Raw genomic sequence first — 20,508 nt, forward strand, 5'->3', positions numbered from 1 at the left:
GAATCCCCTTCTCGAACTTGCCTACTTGGCTCCTGTTATTGTGAATATACTACTGATCTTAGAAAGGCTCGTAGAAATGCTGCTCACTGTGAAAAAAAGTGAAATTTTGAAAAAAAAAAAAAATTAAATAAAAAAATTTGCGATGAGCTCATCGCAAAGCATAATGATTGATAGAAAACGATGATATGATATCTCACTATCTCTGACCTATTGTTCTTCCATCTAGCCAGGGCTTTGAAACTATGACTGATTTTAAGAAGAGGAAGTTAGTAGAGAGTGTTAAATCGAGGCATGCCTCTCGTATATTCTCACCATTCAGGGTGATTGGTAATGTTAGTAACGGTGTACCGTTTGCTGTTGGTACGTTGGGTACTACTTTTTATATTGTTACCAGTGTTGGGAGGTCATTCCAGATATATGATGCGAACAATCTGCACTTGTTATTTGTGTCGGATAAGGAAACTGAACAAGAAATAACCTGTCTCTCTGCGCATTTCCACTATGTATATGCTGGTTTTGGGAACAAAATTGGTATTTACAAGCGTGGTATATTGGAGCATTTGATTGAATTGGAGACTTCTGGTCGTGTGAGCGCGCTCTGTATCTTTGGTGACTACTTGTGTGCCACCACTGAAGAAAATGCCATTATGATATACAAGAAGGCCAACTCAGGTGACAAATATGCCACTGAGTTTTACACCAAATTCCAAGTTAGTGAGTTGGAAGGTGGTGACATCGTTTCTATCAACCATATGCCAACATACTTGAACAAAATTGTTGTTACCACTAGAGCCAATGTGCTGTTGTACAATGTGAGAACTGGTAAATTGTTGTATACTTCTCCTGATTTCCCAGATCAATTGACAGTTGCCGAGCCAGCACCTGCCTTGGACATCATCGCATTGGGATCGATCGCTGGTGAAATGATCTTGTTTAACTTGAAACTGGGAAGGAAAATTAGAACTATCAAGATGCCTAACATGAGAATTTCATCCATCTCCTTCAGAACGGATGGCTCACCACATGTCTGTATAGGATCTACAAAGGGTGATCTATTGTTCTATGATTTGAACCGTCGCGCACGCATTCATTTGTTAAAGAACATTCATGGTGAAGCATTTGGAGGTATCTCTAAGGCAACGTTTCTAAACGGACAACCTATTATTGTAACTTCCGGAGGTGACAATAGTCTAAAAGAATATGTTTTTGATCCATCACTATCAGAAAATGATGCTGAGGTGGTAGTTCAGCCCCCAAGATTTTTGCGTTCGAGAGGTGGTCATTCTCAACCTTCTACAAGTATTGCGTTTGCAGACGATGAGTCCCATTTCATTTTATCTGCATCTAGAGATAAATCATTATGGGCATTCTCCTTGAGAAAGGATGCACAATCACAAGAACTGTCTCAAAGATTACAGAAAAAAAATGACGGTAATAGAGTGGCTGGTAGTACAATTAAAGAGAAATTTCCTGAAATTACTTCTATTGCAATTGAAAATGCTAGAATTGGTGAATGGGAAAATATCTTAACAGCACACAATGATACAAGCAGTGCAAGAACTTGGGATATGCGTTCTAAAAGAGTTGGAAGATGGACGTTTGATACTATTGATGATGGTTTTGTAAAGTCCGTGGCTATTTCACAATGTGGTAACTTTGGTTTTGTAGGTTCCTCTAATGGTGGTATCGGTGTATACAACATGCAAAGTGGTATGCCACGTAAAAAGTATAAGCTACATAAGAAAGCTGTAACTGGAATTGCAATTGATGGTATGAATAGAAAAATGGTGTCTTGTGGTTTAGATGGTATCATTGGTTTCTACGATTTTAACGAATCTAAATATCTCGGTAGATTACAGATGGAGGCTCCAATTACCTCAATGGTCTACCATAGATCTTCTGACCTATGTGCCTTTGCTTTAGATGATCTTTCCATTGTTGTTGTCGATACTGTGACCCAAAAAGTTGTTCGTCAGCTTTGGGGACATAGTAATAGAATAACTGCATTTGATTTTTCTCCTGATGGAAGATGGATCGTATCTGCTGCACTAGACTCTACCATTAGAACATGGGATTTACCTACTGGTAGTTGTATTGATGGTGTCAAACTAGATTCTGTTGCTACAAATCTGAAGTTCTCACCTAACGGTGATATGTTGGCTACTACACATGTCATCGGGAATGGTATATTTATTTGGACTAACCGAGCTCAATTCAAAACGGTTTCAACTAGAGCTATAGATGAAGAAGAATTCCTAAAAATTACCTTGCCAAATAGCTCGGTATCAGGTAATGGCCAATTCTTAGAAGGTGCTCTTGAGCAAGATGAAACCCAAGAACCAATGGATATAAATAACTTCAAGTCTGTGGAACAGATCAACTCTGAATTGGTAACTCTTTCATTGGGTCCAAGGAATAAAATGCATACGTTACTGAACCTTGATGTCATAAAACAACGTTCGAAACCTAAAGAAGCACCAAAGAAACCTGAGAAAGCACCTTTCTTCTTACAGTTGGCAGGTGAAACTGTTGGTGACGATGCTTCTGGTCGTGAAGGGCTAACATTCGAAACCCCTGAACAGATAAGAGCAAGACAGGAAAAGGAAGCCGAGGCTGAGGCTGCTAAGGATGAATTGACTAAGTTTAGGCCAACTGGAAGAATTGGTTTCCAATCCACTTTTACCAAGACTTTAATGGATGCAGGAACTAGTGAAAAGGATGGTAGGTACGAAAAGTTCCTGCAATATCTGGTCAACCTATCTCCTTCTGCCGTTGATCTAGAGATTAGATCCTTGAACTCATTTGAACCATTTGATGAAATTATTTGGTTTATTGAAGCCCTGACTGAAGGACTCAAATCTAATAAAAACTATGAGTTGTATGAGGCTTTCATGACTCTGCTTTTCAAAGCTCACGGTGATGTTATTCATGCTAACAACAAGAACGAATCTATAAAATCTGCTCTAGACAAGTGGGAAGAAGTTCATCAAAACGAAGCCAAACTTGATAGCTTGGTCAAATTCTGTTCTGGTGTTCTTGAATTCGTTTCCAGATAAGTGTCTTCTATATAATCATATGTAACAGTATTCACTTATAAGTTGTTGTCTTTTAATTAACTCATTTTTAATATTATCCCACCAGTTTTTTCCTGCATATAAGTATTTTAACCAAATATGAATTTTATAGCTGATATTTATATATTAATTCATAAATACCTTATATATTAATTTATAAATACATTATATATGATTTTTGTATTACTTAACTTTAATTTAACATATTAGATTAATATGCCAATTTAATCGACCGCTTAAAATATTGAGATTGAAAAAAAAAAAATATGTATAATGAAATTCAGCTATAGAAATTTAAGGTTCAGCTCATTAAACACTTTGTATTGCAAAAACAGGAACTGCATATGATACTTTGTGAACAAGACATTTATTTTTTATAACAATGCAAGCTAATAATATTAAATTAGAGTCCATAGTGGAGAGGATACTACATGATAATACCCTAAGTGAGCCTGGTAAGGCGTTGAAAGAATTGGAAGATAATGGAAAGTATATAATGGAGGTTCAGATGAAGAAATTGATGAAACTACACGATGATAGATTTATGAGTAAATCCGTGCTCCCGATGGAGAGGTTGTACTCGAAATACAGCCAGGTTAAAGAAAGGTTCGGAGATTTGCAGAAAGATGCAGAATTAGTAGATAGGGATATCCGTATAATAGAAATGGCTATAGATGATATAAAAAAGAACCGCGATAGTTAGTAATGTTCAATAAAAACTACTCAAAAGCAAACTATTGAATGTTAGAAATATTAAAAATTTAGGTTACTATATATATAGGTACTAACGGTCAAAAAAAAAAATCTAAAACATCTACCTAAAAGATTTACTTAAAAGAATGGTAATTTAAAAGTGTAGTAGTTTATTAGAGCCATCAATAGATTTGTTTTACAATGCTTTTCTATTAATAAAATAGCCAACGATAGGAAAGTAATTCTCTCAAATTTTGAATGTAGGTAACATACCAAATTTTGTAGGTTGTTTTCAGATGTAAAGAAATAAACCTGAAACCAGACGTGCCATTTGTAATTAATAAAATGTTAATAAAAATAATATTGAAATATTAAAAAAACAAGAAGGAAAAGAAAATAAAAGTAGATATTAGTTTAATATTATTAGGTTATCTGAAAAAAATGAAAATGGAAACGGTATTAAAGTTGAGGTAAATTGAAAGGAACAGAAAAACAGAATTAACATTATAAATGAATATTTTCTACGGTAGTCCATGTGAGGCATTAGCCCACTTCTTATTATCTATCCAGCCGGCATTAATGACATGTAATGCATCAGAGAGATTAATAGGTTCTTTGAGTGGTTTATCATCCACAACAAGTTTCTTGTAAACACGAGTATAGTAAGCTTCTGGGATATTGTCGAATACTTCCTTACGTTTTTCATTACTAGCTTCTACGACACAGTCCGATACTGTTTGTTCACACCAAAGCTTTCTTCTTGTCTTCCATAACTCTGGACCACCCATGAACGGACCGTTAGTCTTCTGTCGCAGCTTCTCACATTCCTTGAGCGTATCGAAGTTAAGATATGTCATTTTTTCCTCTCTGCTGCTGTTCATAGATTGCGTCTTGGCAAGTCCGAGATTGCTAATAGCAGAACCACCTTCACTTTCTTCAGAGAGTTTCATACCCAAGACACTGGTGTCATTTGGCCCCGTGATAGACCTAGACCCCGAACTGACCCTATCCATACTCTTAGACTTGAAATACGACTGCATACCAACTTGCTGGGCACTTACACCATCAAAGGGTGCAACACTAGACGATTTCAACTCATTAGTTACATCCTCAACTAGCGCATCCTCTTCTTCCTCCTTCAACCTTCTACGGTTCACCCTGGCAACATTAGTTGGCTTGCCATCAAACAGAGCCTCTACCTTCTCCTCATTCGCCGTCACATCGTCCAGCGAGTTTAACGTCTCATGAGTTGCTTTCTTCAACGCACTCTTCCACTTCTTCAAAGTTGTCGTAATACCCATCTTAACATGTATTTCAAATGACTATACCTTCTCTTCTTTGTATTTGTTTATGTACGTGTCTATAAACACTTCTCCTAAATGTAAATCACTTTCAAAACCCAAAAAAAAAAGAGAATAAAGACCCGTATTCCTAATAATCGTTATTTTACTTGTGATCTTGCTATTTGTAATCAATATATATAGAGAGAGAGCCTAGTCCGTTAGTGACTCTCATGTCATTATAGAATGGCTTATGGGCCGGAATACCCAATATATATAAGGCAAATGGGTGAAAATCGAACTGCCAGAGGAAAATGAAAAAAAATTAAAAAAAAATTAGGCAACAGTTAAATCGCTGCGGGTGTTTCTGAGCCCCGCAATAAAAATTATTAGCAATGTCGTATATAATTACTATTTTCATTTAATAATTAATAATATTAACATATTTTTATAGTTTGTTTCTTCTTAATGCTCTTCTTTTAGAGGAGGTTCTATTGCGGTTGCGAATGCGTCGTCTCCGTGTCTCTTCAATTCAAAGTGGGCGTCGAACCAGTCTAGGAGTTCGGGGTATGATCGTTGGAGCATCATCTGTTTGATTAGTTTACGTTTTATGCGCATATTTTCTAGCATGCAGTATAGGTGATGTTGGGCTAGCGCGAATGGTAGGCCTCCGAATTCTAGTGTCCAGTACCAGAACCATTCTACGCAGCTCCATGGGCACACCCTGTACCCTGCGAAGAGGGCAGGGTTTGCGAGCACACCACGGACTGCCATTACTCCGTCCACTCCGGTCTCCTCGCTTATCCTTTTGAAGTCTTCCATATCGAAGCAATCACCGTTTGCAACCACCGGTACATTTTTGTGCTTGATTTTTTGCACTATATACTTGATGGCTTCTATATTGGCAGGTTGTGAGGATCTCGTAGTTCTGGTTCTGCCGTGGATTGTTATCCAGTCTACACCACTGTCGCAAAGTTTTAAACAGAGGTCTACCGTGGTGTCTAAATCATCATGAATACGGATCTTGGTCTCCAGTCTTAGAGTATCGCCATATTTTTGTTTCACACTCTTCACCATGTCACATAAGAGGTCGGGATTGTAAATTAGAGCACAGCCTATGCCTTCTCGTATTTGCTCACGAATAGGACATCCACAATTAATACCTATCCCATCAGTAAATGGTGCCACCATCTCTACAAACTTCATTAAATCACCGACATTATTGACACCGACCTGGACAATCAATGGCGAATCACTAGTATTGGTGGTGATGTCGGTCATTCTAGCCTGTTGGTTTCTGACAAATTCACGGGCCAGGATCATGGGTGTATAAACGATATCGGTGTCATACATCCTGCACGTCTGACGGAATGGCAATTTCGAATAACGCACCATTGGCCCAGCAATGGTTACAGGTCTGCCATGGGTCAACTTGCGTGTTTTAATAATGTGCAGTGGATCATTGGATCCCAATTTTCTCGGAGGCGGTATAGCAGTCATTGTTACACGATACCAACTCTTAATTGTACTGAAGAGGTTTCACTTATTACAAAAACTCTTTAATATTAGTCTAAACACTGTTACTGGAGCTCATCGCAAGTTTTTTGTTCATTTAAATTTTTTTTTTTATTTTGTCAAACGCAGTTTTTTTTCTTTTTTTATTTTGTTCACTGAAGCCTTTTAAGTAGAAGGGAGTCATCACATAACCAGACACCTAATACCACAAACACAGCCACAAGTAATGTAAAGACAGTTATCAATAAAATTTTCTTTAATCTTTCTTCTTACTATTGCTCTTAATTTGGCGAGATGTGTAGAATGCTGCAATACACGTGATCACAAAAATGGAACTTATCGATATATAGACCATGCTTATTCCCACAATGTAAGTAGTTCTCCACCAACGGAGCATCCAATTTCTTAATCCGCTGCCGAAAAACCGTCTTACTAGTATTCCACTCGACGGATCAGGTATTATTACTAATTCAGGTCCTGGAAGATCAATTATAATCTCTACGGTGCCCGCAATTCCTGGTTTCATATGGATCATGTCATCAATGTGTACTTTATTCAACCATTCATTTCTTACAACAGCTGTTCGGGATACTAACTGCTTGTTCCCATCCAGTACTGTAGTGTCGAATGCACTACTCTTGCATAAAATTGGGCCTCTATAGTGATAGTACACATCCCCGGTACTCCCAAGCACTCGTATAGATACCTCTTGTAAATCCATAACATCACTACTGTTTAAGTTTTTACAATAGAAGTCCAATTGTAAATCCAGTTTGTAGCTGGTTCCTACTCTTAAATCTGCTGTTTGTGGAATTCCATTGGGATCCACGGGGATTAATGGTCCCTGACTCGTGACCCTGCGAAACTGCTGCGCCAGGACCACCATCTCTTTGTTCTCGATGACATTTCTCTCAAAGTTATTTATACTAATCCATTGAGAAGAATCAGGGGGTAGCAGTTTTATGTAGAAGTCATGAAATAGTAGAGCTGATAACGGAAGTATGATGAGAAACTGCACAATGCAAATACCCATAATATAACTGAACCATTGGGCCAATTGCAAAGGCCTTGTTAAATTGAATTTCATATTATTTTATATAGAGTCTTTCAGCTGATATTTTAATATCTAATGGATATGTTATACACTTCTATGGATTAACATTTTAATCCTATAACTCTTCCCTTTCTTGACTGCTCTCTCATTGAGGACTCTCGAAGATGTGAAAAATGATCAAAATGCTAAACAATCGACTATAACAAAAAAAAAATAATCCCATATAGAATATTTGAGATCATTCACTATATGAAACCTTTAATTGTAAATGAAACAGTACTATATAATTTTAATTGACATCTCATTTCAACCATATGTTACTAATTTAATTATATCATGATATAAAGAGGCCAATAAAAAAAAAGTAAGAAAGTAACCAAACCATTTTATATAATATAAGCTTTAAAAAAAAATTAAAATAAAAACAATAAGAAATATTAGTGAACTGACAAAAAATAGTAGATGTATTCCCTGTAATTGCCTCATCAAAAAACTACAAGTAACAAACATAAAAAAAAACAAAAAAATGGAGAAAAATATTAGAAGTAATGAAATAATAATAGTGAAGTAATGATGATAAAGCCCGGAAATAATTATATCAAAGAGGGAATAAGAATTATTAGAAATAACTGGTGTTAAAATGAAGCAATTTAGTATTAAGAAAATGAATTGAATTAGATGAATGGAAATGAAATAATGTCACAAAGCACCCACGAAGTGCAATTTTTTTTTTTTGAAGAAATAGAATTATGAAAAAAAACAGAAAAGAAGAACAATAATAACATTTTTGATACAATATCACATTATGGCAATTAGCAATTTATCATATTTCTTAGTTAATATAATGTTAACAGCCTTTTCATATCGATACTTTTTTTCGTCATTTTTATTTCAATTTGAGGCCTTACCTTTTTCTATCAATGTGTGGAATGACCTCTGTGGTATTTCAAACCATTCAAATTCTTGTATCGTTTACCGCACACCTCGCAACGATATGGTTTATCTTTATCATTTCCTAGAGCATCTAATGAAGAAATTTCGTTAGATTCAGGATCAATCACATTAAATGTCCCATCAGGGTTTTCCCTTAGTGTCTGGTTTTGATGACCATGGAGTCTATGATATTTCAGACCGTTTTGATTTTTATAGGTCTTATCACATCCCACCACTGGACATTTGAAAGGTTTGTATTCTTCATGATCCATAACATATAAACGCCTTGCAGGATCATCAATATAAACTTCTTTTTTGTCTTGCTCTTCGTCTTCTTCGTCTTCATCTTCGTCCTCTTCATCTTCGTCCTCATCCTCTTCATCTTCATCAATATCTACCTCAACATTAGAGGAGTGGAGTTGAGAAACTCCGTTATTTGCTGGCATCATCATATTTTGGAGGGCTTGTGGTTGTGTGTTTTTATTTATCGGTATTGCACTTCCTGTAGCCGCTATGTTATTAAGCGCAGCTGCTCTACCATTATTCAGAAAGACCTCATTTGTGGAAACAGTATCAACTAAGTTACTAGCGTTATTCCTATTAGAGATAAACTTGTTCTTGTTGTAGTTGTTCGCATCCGTACTATTCATTCTGATTTTACTCTGTGAAGACATAGGAGTAGGTGGAGACATGGCAGATCCCAGATTAATAGTTCTTCCGGATTTATCCATAAGGTGTTTCATAGACATTGTCGCATTAGGGTTATCATTAGATGTTGGTTGGTTTGTGGAGTTAGATGGGATGGGAGATGTAGATATGTGAGCTTCCTCGTAATGCCTTAGAAGATCATGGAGTCCCGGCAGCGATATACCACAGCATGAATAGTCTTTGCAATATTGTTCCTCCAGATTCGGCAGGAAGGCGTTATAAACTGAACCTTGGTTTCCAGAACCTGAGTTTTGTCCAATAGGAGGGTTCATATGTAGTTGCAGTAGCCCATTGTTTATAGAAAATTTCCGTTGTCCCAGTTCACCAGCGTTATGATGTAGCATTACTTCATCTCTCAGCCACGAACTAATAGATAATGAACCCCACGACACACCACCTATACCTTGGGAATGTGCAATAGATTCTCTTCTCAATTTAGCATATGTGGATGCAAGACCATTTGACTCTGAAGGACGCTGCTGTTGAGTTAAAACCTCATCTGTGGACATGGGAATCATACCCGAGGATCGGTTACTCGGACTTATACTATAGCTGTAGCGGTGTCCATCATCACTCCTAACATTTAAATGTGTATTCTTGAACAACTCCCCTCCATTACTATTGTTGTTATTACTTGTACGATGCCCAGAAGACGCCGCAGAAGACGTATCGTGAATGAAGATACCAGGACCTGAAGCATCAAAGTTCGAATTAGAATTCCCCATAGTGATATCAGTAACGGACCTGCTATGTGGTGATATCGCACCATCATTCCCCCGAAGATGATCAACATCTAATGCCCGCTCTGTAGGAGTACCATCCATCATTAAAAGGAGAGAGTTATATTCCATGGTTCTATGTTTATCTTCCTTGCCCTCTTTATATATATAGTAATCTGTATTTTTTATTAGTTTTTTTTTTTTTTTTGTATAAAAGAAATATTCTCTATCACTCCCCTTCTATCTTCTAGTTTATAAGAAGTTTCTGTAGTTTTCTTTCTATTGATTAAAATTTCCCTATTTTTTTAATTAATTTAACTTGTAATGGGGCCTTGTAGTGGTTTTTTTTTGCTTCTTAAAGTTTCTTCAATGTTTTTTTGTTTGGGTATATTCTTATAGTTCAAAGAGAGGTATATAATCAATACAAGATACAATAAATATATCGCCATCTCATCCTTCTCTTAAAGCTCATACCTCATCAACAAACTCCCTCTCTCTCTCTCTTCCTCTTCCTCTTCCTCTCTCTCCCTTGCCGTTAGAGATGAACTTCACCACAAAGCGTTTCTAACGCCCCCATCTGGGAAGCCACAGAACCAGCCGTACAACATGTCTCCCAGTTTATTTATTTAGTTGTTGTTTTTTTCATTCAAACACACAACGTCCATAGTGATTATACAAGCATCATCTTATACCAATCGCCCATCACCCATCACCCATCACCCATCACCCATCACCCATCCATAACATGTATTATATATGAAAGTGCAATATTTGAACATGTGTGTGTTATCAATATGTCCCTTTGTTATAGGTACTTTGAATAATAGTACTTACCAGATAGCTAATAATGGTATATCCGGGTAATGTTTGAAAAAAAAATTTTTTATAAAATATATTTTTTTCATTCAAGCGATGCCCTTCTTTTTAAAGCGATGAGCTGTTTTGCGATGAGCTCTTATTATATGGCCTTGGGTTGCAGGATACTTGTTCTAACATACACAAATAAAAAAAGCGTAGATATATTATAAATGAAACGTGTTGGTGAGGAGCCAGAGGTTGAAGTCAAGAGACAGGATAGTCGTGGGGTGGCCCATATTAAGACTGAGTTTATTGTTGGGTCTGGTGGCAGGAACACGTTTGAGGATGATGAGTTGGAGCCTGAGTCTGAGAGGTTAGGAGGGGAGTTTGGTGGGAAGAAAGGGAAGAACAAGAAGAACAAGAAGCGTGGGCAGAACAAGAACAGGGATAACAGACAGCAGAAGGAGCAGAATTCCCTGTGTCCCAGGTATATCGTGGCTGATCCTAGTGCTACTGATTTGTGTTCGTTTGGGGGACAATGTCGGTTTGTTCATGATATTCCGGAGTACTTGGCTGGGAAGAAAGAAGAGATTCACAGTGAGTATTTCCAGAAGTGTCCCGTGTTTGAAGCGCTAGGGTACTGTCCAATGGGTTACAAGTGCAGGTTTCTCTCGAGTCACCTTGATCCTGAGACGAAGGTTCTCGCTGGAGACTACAGCAAGAATGTTAATGCACACCCAGGTGAAATCAACCACATCACTGCTGACCAGAAATATGATCTATTGAAGAGACGGTTTCAGTTCACCAAGAGTGACTTCATTCTAGAAGTCATCGATTCGTTCCAAGAGGAGAACAGAGATAATCATGCTAAGAAGGTAGATTCAGAAGACAAAAAAGAGGACAGTGTTGAAGAGGACGAGGAGAAAGCCCCACAGGTTCAACAGAGAGAGAAAGAGGCTTCTGAACGCCGACAAAAACAGAAAGACTTGTACTTGAAATACAAAGATACTCGTTATTTTGCACAAGAGAAGAAGAAACTGGATCTGAGAGGTAAGAAGATTGTGTCACCACTGACTACTGTTGGTAACTTACCATACCGTAGATTGATGAGGTCTCTTGGAGCTGATGTCACCTACTCCGAGATGGCGCTTGGTGTCCCATTGATCCAAGGTACCAATTCTGAATGGGCTCTACCAAAAGCTCACGAATCCGAATACCCAGGATTTGGTGTCCAAATTGCATGTTCTAAGGCTTGGCAAGCAAGTAAAGCCGCAGAGACTCTTGCATCGTACATCCCTAACGGAATCAGTGAGATTAACCTAAACTCTGGTTGTCCGATTGATCTCTTGTATAGACAAGGTTCCGGTAGCGCATTGCTTGATAATCCTGCACGTATGTTTAGATGCCTAAACGCAATGAACTATGTTTCCGGAGATATCCCAATCACTGTTAAGATCCGTACTGGTACAAAAGAGAACCATCCAATTGCAGACTCACTTGTGAATAGACTGGTTTTTGAAACTGACGTAGCTGCAATTACTCTACACGGTAGATCTAGACAACAGAGATACACTAAGATGGCCGACTGGGACTATATCTCCAAGGTTGCCACTGCACTACGTCAAAGCGAAAGCGACTTCTTAGAGTCAGAACAAGGTAAGGATTCCAAGCACGACGACAAGACCAGAAGAATACAATTTGTCGGTAACGGAGACATTTACAACTATACGGACTGGTACGACCACATCAACGGCAACGAAGAAATTGATTCCTGTATGGTAGCCCGTGGTGCTCTCATCAAGCCATGGATCTTCGAAGAGATTGATGCTCAACAACACCTAGACAAATCCAGTCAGGAAAGATTGGAAATCTTGAAGACGTACAGTAGAAATGCCATGGAACACTGGGGGACTGATGAGTACGGTATCTCCCTGTGCCGTCGTTTCTTCTGTGAATTCATGTCTTTCTACCACAGATACATCCCACTAGGTATCCTAGAGAGAGTCCCAGTCCAACTAAACGAAAGACCTCCAAACTGGAAAGGTCGTGATGAACTGGAAACTTTACTAGGAAGCCCAGACGCAAAGGACTGGATCAAACTAAGTGAAATGTTCTTCGGCCCTGCTGACAGCTCATTCATCTTCACACCAAAGCATAAGAGTAGCTCCTACAAATAGTCAACTCTACAGACAATCTCAAAGAAGTTAATTAAAGTATAAATTTTACTTTAAATATCAATATATAATATATACAATATAGCCACATGTATCATCTACTACGAGCACAATGGTTAATTTCTTTTTTTTTTATAATTATTTTAGGAAGTCATCATGCACAAAAAAAAAATTAAAGCAAAAAAATAAAAAAATAAATATATTAAAAAGTGGGCCCTCTTTTTTCAGTGAAACTAAGTGCAGCTTTCTTTGAATTGTTGAATCTGGTATTGGAGAATTCTATTAATCTATCGATATAGAATATAACATTGAACAGAAGCTATAGTACCATAGGCTTCAGCTTCAACACTTATTTCTCATCCAAGAAGAACAAGAATATTTTCAAGCTTTAATTTTGGCTGTTTTTTTTTAGGGAGATTTATATTCTAGAAAAGGTTTTAAGGTAATTACATCCGTTTAACGATTATCGAGAATTAGAACTGAGGTTATTACAGGAATAAAAAATAAGATACGTTAAAGGGAAAACTGAATCAACAAATATTATTAAATATCCATTGGTGTTAAAGCTGAAGAAAAAAAACAAGCTAAGAGCAATTCAAATTATCAACATTTATCGATACATATTCTGAAAAAGAGGAAATTTTTGATTTTAATCTCTGTGTTCATAATCTTTTTTAGAGTTCTATTTTTTTACACATGTCTCATTCAGGACATAAGCATCGTCGATTTAGTGGTGGGAGTACCAAACCTACAGAACATCTGCGTCATCCTTCGGGCCATAGGTTACCACCTAGGCCGCCTAGACCTACTACGCCAATCACGAATGTTCCGCCCTCAGTGATGTCTCCAGAGTCTGGTCACTCCAGTACGCTGTCTAGGGGGTCTGCACATAGGTATAGCAACAGTTACCCCATCATGGAACATAAAATGACTGATACACTGGTGTATCATTTATTTTTTGATAGGATTCTTCCAGTTCTACCGGTAGAATCTACACTAACGACGTACAGAGAAGTGGAGGGCGATCAATTTTTCATATCTTGCAGAGGTGTCATAATGAATGTAGCAGTATCAAGAGATTTGAACCCAATAATAGAGTACTCGCTACAGTTGATAGAATCGCTAACAGAGAATAGAGAACTAATATCTGAGGAGATTAGTGAAGATATAGCACAGTCAGTGTTAGTTCTACTGCGATTGCTAAGCGATACAATAGAGTTTTGCTGGGAATCTAAAGAAGATCCAGAGAGACAAAAGCCAATACGCCATACAAACCACTTTAGTGACAGTTCTGAAAGCGTGTTAACCGGAGAGTACAATAATGAAGGTGATATATCAGCGGGCTCGACAATTGGTTACTCGACTCATAAACCGGGCTTCCATAAGATTGCGCCTGATGCAATTGATTCCAATTTAGCAACGAGGATACTTGTTGTCTGTACAAGACTCAAATACAACACAAGAACGCTGAGAATCATGAAAAATATGTCCAAGAACCTTTACGGCAGTGGAACAATTACCTATGCAAACGTCCTGCCTAAATTTCAACATTTTTTAAGGCAGAAAAAGCTTCCTAAATATGTTGAAAATGTTGATCTCACAATTGATTACATACTGCGATTTGTTGCAGCAGCAAATCCTATCGACTTTGATAAATATATTGAAACAAAAGTGACAAACCCATTGTTAATATCGCATACTCTAACGGAATTGGGAATTGTTAAATATCTGGACTTATTTGGATGTGTTTTTCTAAGACCGAATAACATTGGGTCATTTTTAGAGACACTAAGACATATGTCTGGATTCATGAAGAAAACAATGTTCCATTCCCTATTATTATACTACTCTTCAAAGTCATTTCTCTTCTGGATTTTATCCAGACCTAATGAATATGTGGAGTTATATAATGCTCTACAAAATCTGGATAACAAATCTGGTTCTAATGTATCATCAACCGGAATTGCATCTATACCCCATTCAGTAAATGTGCTTTTTGATGATATTTACTCCACATTTAACGTTTCGTCATTACTTACCAATATTTATAATAGAGGTCATACTACTACTAGTACGAACAATAACCCCACGGCTGGCGCCAACGTAGAATCGGATTCTACTGGAACATCTCCAGGTAACCAATATGCATTATCACCTACGATGACAAATAATGATAGTATTATTACTTCACCAACCATGACCGGAAACCCGGTTGCTTCACCATTGTCCCCATTACCAATGTCATTAGATTATAACAACAGAACGCAAGCTCAAGGTTTTCCTTTAGATGACACAGCTTCGTTCCAGTCGAGTAAGAGATCATACAATATAGATGAATCAGCTTATCATTCAATAAATTCTGGTTTTCCTAATACGCCAGGAGGAGGAAACCTTTCTGCTTCCCAAACCCCACAGCAGTGTGAGGAAGATATACCAACATCAGGATCTGGTCATCTTCAATATGTTCTCGAGTTGTTTTCTAATTATGAAGAAACCGAACTATCCTCACATACATCTATCTTAAGGATATTGCTATCATTAATCCTTTTAGATACTGAAGTTTTCAATGATGTGAATAGTATGACATTTAGAAATATACCTGATACCTCTAAGATAGTCTCTGAATACTCAAAAAATAACGGTAATGATGAAAACAATAGTTTTGATATTGATGATAACAATAATAACAATAATAATAATAACAATAATAATAATAATAATGGCACGAAAGATAAAGATAAAGTTCAAAGTATTAAGCAATTAACCCATGGATTGAAAAAGTTGACGACATTGTCTTCTTCAAAGAAAAAGTCAGTCAAGTTCATTACGATGCTGATTAGGAATTTGAATGGTTCGCAAATGGTTTCTGATGTATCATTAATAGACTCCTTGAAAACTTTGGTGGCGTTTGTAACTCTGACCTCATCTATCTCTATTGTCGATCCTCAACTACCTTCTGTTATATTTGCCAGAAGATTATTTTCAACCCTCGGTCATAATTTGAATATTGGTACGAATTGGGAATCAAAGACCAATGCCTTTATTGCAACATGTGTGGAAAGAAATCCAATTAGTCATCGTAGATTGCAACTAGAATTTTTTGCTTCTGCCCTTCAATTAGATTCATGCAAATTCCTTTCTCACATACAGCTTGAGAAAGAACTGGCTGGACTGGATCTTAGAAAATTACTGTTGTATACGGAAGGTTTTAAAGTTTTCTTCAATTTAATGAGCTCGGAAGAATTAAGAAGTAAAGTAGCATTTGCTAGTAGCAATTTTTTGAAATCTTTATTTTGTTTAATAGCTGACATTCTACTAAAGGCATTTCCATATTTTGATGAAAAGGTGACAGTCATAGTATCATCTATATTGGACGGTTCTATCCTAGAGAAATTTGATACAGTAAAAACCTTGGCAGGATTGGAAAATTCAAATCCTCCTGTGTTGGATAGGACAAATTCGGGTGTTAAGTTTAAGCTTCAAAAGAATGTCACTAGCTGGGATGTTCATGAAGTCTTGCCCACTCTTTCTGCTATTTCAAGCTCCTCAGAAATTAACATGTTGGCTGCTAATAAAAATAACAATGATAATAGCGAATTTCAATCAGCATCATCTACACCGGCAACTACCTCAACACCGATACCTTCAAATATTGGAAATCCATCTGTAAATTCTACCTCTCCACCTTCAACTCCTGGTTCTGCTGTTAATTTTAGAACGGCTTCTGCCTTAAATGTGTTAAGCCCACATGCGCATAGAATACAAAATATCAGACTTGACTCGTCACCTTCTGAAGGAGCCAGACAAAGTCCATATTACTTTGGAACTCATTCCCAGCATGATAGTGTGTTTTCTTCTAATCCAAATCTCCCAAGAAATATGCGCTCTAGCGGAAGTCAACAAAAGTCGAGAAGGACTTCAGATGAGAAAGTAACTCGGCCTGAAGTCAAGAGTGGTGAGTCTGAGGATAATATCATGGTTTTAAAAACCACTGAAAATGATGATGCGAGAAGAATTATGATAAATATATTCAGCATTTTCAAGAAAATGACAAATTACTTTATATTACCACATGACGAAAATCTCAACACAGTTTGGGTCTCTAAAGATTTTAGAAACATAATGAAACCGATATTTGTTGCCATAATAGATTGTGACTCACGACTACAGACAACGGCCCAATCATTTATGGATATTTTGATAAAATATATATCAAACTTTTCCAATGATATCTCTCCGAAAAGCTTGAATGAACATTATTTGTTATGTAATTACACGATAACATTGTTCGCATCTTCATTATTTGACTTGAAACTTGATAACAAAAAAAGAGAGATTATTCTAAAAATACTAGTTAAGTATTTAAAAGTCAAATCAGATTTATCACGTGTAGCAATTCAAAATAAGCTATTTGAAGCTATATATGCTACTGAAATAGTAACATTTCCACTTTTGACTGCAACCGCCGGCGGTGGCTTATTTATTTCCTTATATTGTAATAAAGGTGATATTCCTAGGCTATTAAAAAAGGCATTCGGAGAATTTTTATTTGCCATTAAATCATATGAGGAACATGTAGGTCCTATTGATAAATCATGCATCTATAATATCGGTTTTATAATCGCTATGTCTAAGGACAATTATGCAGCCTCTGGATCTGTTGCTTTTCAAAGAAGACTCAGAAACAAAATTCTTCAGCATATTAAGAGACCAGATACTATTCTTCTTGACGCAATGGATGTTATTTACAGAAAATGGTCTAGCTACATGAGAATGGAAAATATTACTCAGGAAGAATTAACTGATTTTAGAAGTTTAGCTGGTATTTTGGCATCTATGTCTGGAATTCTACTATCCTTTGGTGATATGAAAACGGATAGTGTTCCATTTCTATTCGAATTTAGAGATGACCTAATAAAGAAAATGGATTACTTCGTTTTCAAACAATGTCAATGGTTGAATAACCCCGATTTGTTAACACGTGAGAATTCAAGAGATATATTAAGTATGGAATTACACCCTCTATCCTTTAATATTTTGTTCGATAACTTGAAGATTAAAATAAATGAATTAACCGCAATTAATCTTTCTACTAAGAGTCATGAGGCTCATTTTGTATTATTAGAGCAAATAATTACCATAATCAGGACTGTCTTGAATCGTGATGATGATGAGAGAATTATGCTATTATTTTCAACTAGAGTTGTTACTACTATAGATCAATTGATCGAGATTATCGAAAAAATTCCTCACTCTTCGGTGAAATACTACAAGGCTATTATCCAGATGGCTAAGTTATTCAGAGCTGTACAACATTCTGAAATCAGTTTAGGTATACAAAATCATTACTACCTAAAAAATAAATGGCTTAAATTGGTGACAAATTGGTTCAAAATTACAATTTCTATCAACTACGATTTTGAGAACCTTTCTAGACCACTGAGGGAAATGGATCTACGCAAAAGAGATTTGGACTTTTTATATATTGATACCGCTATTGAAACTTCGAAGGCTGTTGCATATCTAACTGAAAATGTTCCACTTGACATTCCACCTTCTGCGTCAAAAGATGAATTAGAACGTGCAAGTACTATTGTTTTTGGTAATTACTTCACAATTTTCCTGAAAGGACTCGAGAAGAGTACTGATATTGAGAGGTTTCCGGTATCTCTGAAACATAAGATTACAATTCTAAATGAAAATGTAATCTCCGCTCTAACCAACTTATCTAATTCAAATGTTGATGCAAGTTTACAATTTACTTTGCCTATGGGTTATTCCAAAGACAAGAATATAAGACTTGCTTTTCTGAAGGTATTTATAAATATTGTTGCTAACTACCCAAAATTGAAGGTCGAATCAGAAAAAAAGAAGTTAGCAGCTGTTGATGAGCTTATTCAGTATTTAATCATTCACCCACATTTGACATTTCAAGCAGGTCTGATTTGTCCTGCAAGTGATGTCGATGTATACGTCGCAGGATTAGTGAATGGTTTCGAATCGCGAAATGCTTCACATATCTTAGTAACACAGCTTATTAAGGATGAAATTGAACGTGCTGCTAGATATGCCGATGTTTTAAGACGTAATAGTTGTGCAACTAGAGCCCTTTCCCTTTATGCAAGAGCAAAAGGACAGCAATATCTAGTGAAGACTCTAAAGCCAGTATTAGATGAATTTTTTGAAAGCCGAGATACTTTTGAGATTGAGAAAATTGTTCCTGGTGACCCAGAAGCTGAAAATAATGTCAAAGTTTTTATATACTATATGGAAAAGCTTATTGATGCAATTACTAGTTCGATTGACTATTTCCCTCCGGAATTGATTAGCTTATGCCAAACTATTTTTACAGCAGTTAAAGAAAAGTTTCCAGATTATGCATATATTGCTGTTGGCTCTTTTGTCTTCTTGAGGTTTTTGGGTCCTGCAATTGTTAGTCCTGATGCAGAAAATATCATCCTTGTATCACACACCAGAGATAAAAGACCTCTGATAACCCTTGCAAAAATTCTGCAGAATATGGCAAATGGCTCAGACAACCTATCCAGATGGCCTATTCTTAACGAAAGGGCTGATGTTTTCAAATCTTTTAGTAATAGGATTTTTGGATTTCTTTCACAAATTTGTGTTGCAGATGTTCATTTAGATATCCAAGTTAGAAAAGATCCTGAGCCGCACAATTTTGACTACAGTTTCATTCATAAGTTCTTATATGAACATGAACTTGTTATTCGTAAAACTATCGTTGAAACTTTAGAATCGCTGGATGACTTCCAATATATCAGAGAGACATTTCTATTTGTAGATAAGATTTTAGGAGTGTTAGGTAGACCAAAAATGGAACTGAAAAATGAAATACCCTCCTACATTGTTGAACATATGGATGAATATCCTCATCTCTATGAATTTATGAATAGAAATGCTTTCAAGAATGTTTCTTTGGGGGATGATTACGAGCCTTTCATGCACGAATGTATGTCACTTGATGGTGCTCCAATAATAACGATTACGTTTAAGAAATTTGAAGAAGAAAATGTGGAGGTTGACGCCATTGTATACAGAACAATACAAGTCTACTCAAAAATGTGGATTACTAAACATTATTTAGTCTTGGACTGTACAGCAAGTGAATCTATCGATATAAACTACTCGAAAATAACCTCCCTATTCTTCAGTTTACTTCCAGATATTGCTATAGAGAATTGTATTGGTGCAATATATTTCAATGTAAGTGAAAACTTTATGAATCAATGGGTTAATGTTTTAAGGGGTGACAATCCATATTTAGTTGCCCAGGTGCCTCATCATTTCTTAAATAGTAGCTCGGATGAGGAACAAGTAAAAAGTTTGGGTTTGACGGGTAAAGGAGCAGAAGTTGTTCAAGACACAAGAGTTTCATTGCATGATATTTCTCTATATAATGAAGAAACGAAAAATCTAGAGAATGTATCATTAAAAATTGGTAACAGGTATTTCCAGATATTACATGGTGCCAAAAAAACAATACAAATTGCATGTTTTGAATCAAATATTGGATATTCCTTTCAATGATGTATATGA

General features: G+C 36.5%; 8 protein-coding genes across 8 annotated transcripts; 4 read left to right on the plus strand and 4 right to left on the minus strand.

Moving 5' to 3' along the window:
• Positions 1-242: 242 nt before the first annotated feature.
• Positions 243-3,056, plus strand: UTP21 (rRNA-processing protein UTP21; the record flags this gene model as incomplete). Its single annotated transcript, XM_071053370.1, has 1 exon — positions 243-3,056. The coding sequence occupies one exon, from the start codon at positions 243-245 to the stop codon at positions 3,054-3,056; it is 2,814 nt and encodes a 937-aa protein (XP_070910778.1).
• Positions 3,057-3,456: 400 nt separating this feature from the next.
• On the plus strand, positions 3,457-3,777 carry BLS1 (Bls1p; the record flags this gene model as incomplete). Its single annotated transcript, XM_071053371.1, has 1 exon — positions 3,457-3,777. The coding sequence occupies one exon, from the start codon at positions 3,457-3,459 to the stop codon at positions 3,775-3,777; it is 321 nt and encodes a 106-aa protein (XP_070910779.1).
• A 511-nt stretch (positions 3,778-4,288) lies between these two features.
• On the minus strand, positions 4,289-5,068 carry GAG1 (Gag1p; the record flags this gene model as incomplete). Its single annotated transcript, XM_071053372.1, has 1 exon — positions 4,289-5,068. The coding sequence occupies one exon, from the start codon at positions 5,066-5,068 to the stop codon at positions 4,289-4,291; it is 780 nt and encodes a 259-aa protein (XP_070910780.1).
• Positions 5,069-5,512: 444 nt separating this feature from the next.
• DUS4 (tRNA dihydrouridine synthase) lies at positions 5,513-6,547 on the minus strand (the record flags this gene model as incomplete). The annotated part of the gene is made up of 1 exon (XM_071053373.1): positions 5,513-6,547. The coding sequence occupies one exon, from the start codon at positions 6,545-6,547 to the stop codon at positions 5,513-5,515; it is 1,035 nt and encodes a 344-aa protein (XP_070910781.1).
• Positions 6,548-6,818: 271 nt separating this feature from the next.
• Positions 6,819-7,649, minus strand: SEI1 (seipin; the record flags this gene model as incomplete). The annotated part of the gene is made up of 1 exon (XM_071053374.1): positions 6,819-7,649. The coding sequence occupies one exon, from the start codon at positions 7,647-7,649 to the stop codon at positions 6,819-6,821; it is 831 nt and encodes a 276-aa protein (XP_070910782.1).
• An 884-nt stretch (positions 7,650-8,533) lies between these two features.
• Positions 8,534-10,108, minus strand: SFP1 (zinc-coordinating transcription factor SFP1; the record flags this gene model as incomplete). Its single annotated transcript, XM_071053375.1, has 1 exon — positions 8,534-10,108. One exon carries the CDS (start codon positions 10,106-10,108, stop codon positions 8,534-8,536), a length of 1,575 nt encoding a protein of 524 aa, XP_070910783.1.
• An 896-nt stretch (positions 10,109-11,004) lies between these two features.
• Positions 11,005-12,951, plus strand: DUS3 (tRNA dihydrouridine synthase DUS3; the record flags this gene model as incomplete). The annotated part of the gene is made up of 1 exon (XM_071053376.1): positions 11,005-12,951. The coding sequence occupies one exon, from the start codon at positions 11,005-11,007 to the stop codon at positions 12,949-12,951; it is 1,947 nt and encodes a 648-aa protein (XP_070910784.1).
• A 693-nt stretch (positions 12,952-13,644) lies between these two features.
• Positions 13,645-20,499, plus strand: RNJ42_03213 (RasGAP domain-containing protein; the record flags this gene model as incomplete). Its single annotated transcript, XM_071053377.1, has 1 exon — positions 13,645-20,499. The coding sequence occupies one exon, from the start codon at positions 13,645-13,647 to the stop codon at positions 20,497-20,499; it is 6,855 nt and encodes a 2,284-aa protein (XP_070910785.1).
• Positions 20,500-20,508: the final 9 nt, after the last annotated feature.

The sequence above is a fragment of the Nakaseomyces bracarensis genome (assembly GCF_045282275.1).
Source record: "Nakaseomyces bracarensis strain CBM3 chromosome Unknown Scaff11_0, whole genome shotgun sequence".
In the NCBI taxonomy this organism is placed as follows: domain Eukaryota; kingdom Fungi; phylum Ascomycota; class Saccharomycetes; order Saccharomycetales; family Saccharomycetaceae; genus Nakaseomyces; species Nakaseomyces bracarensis.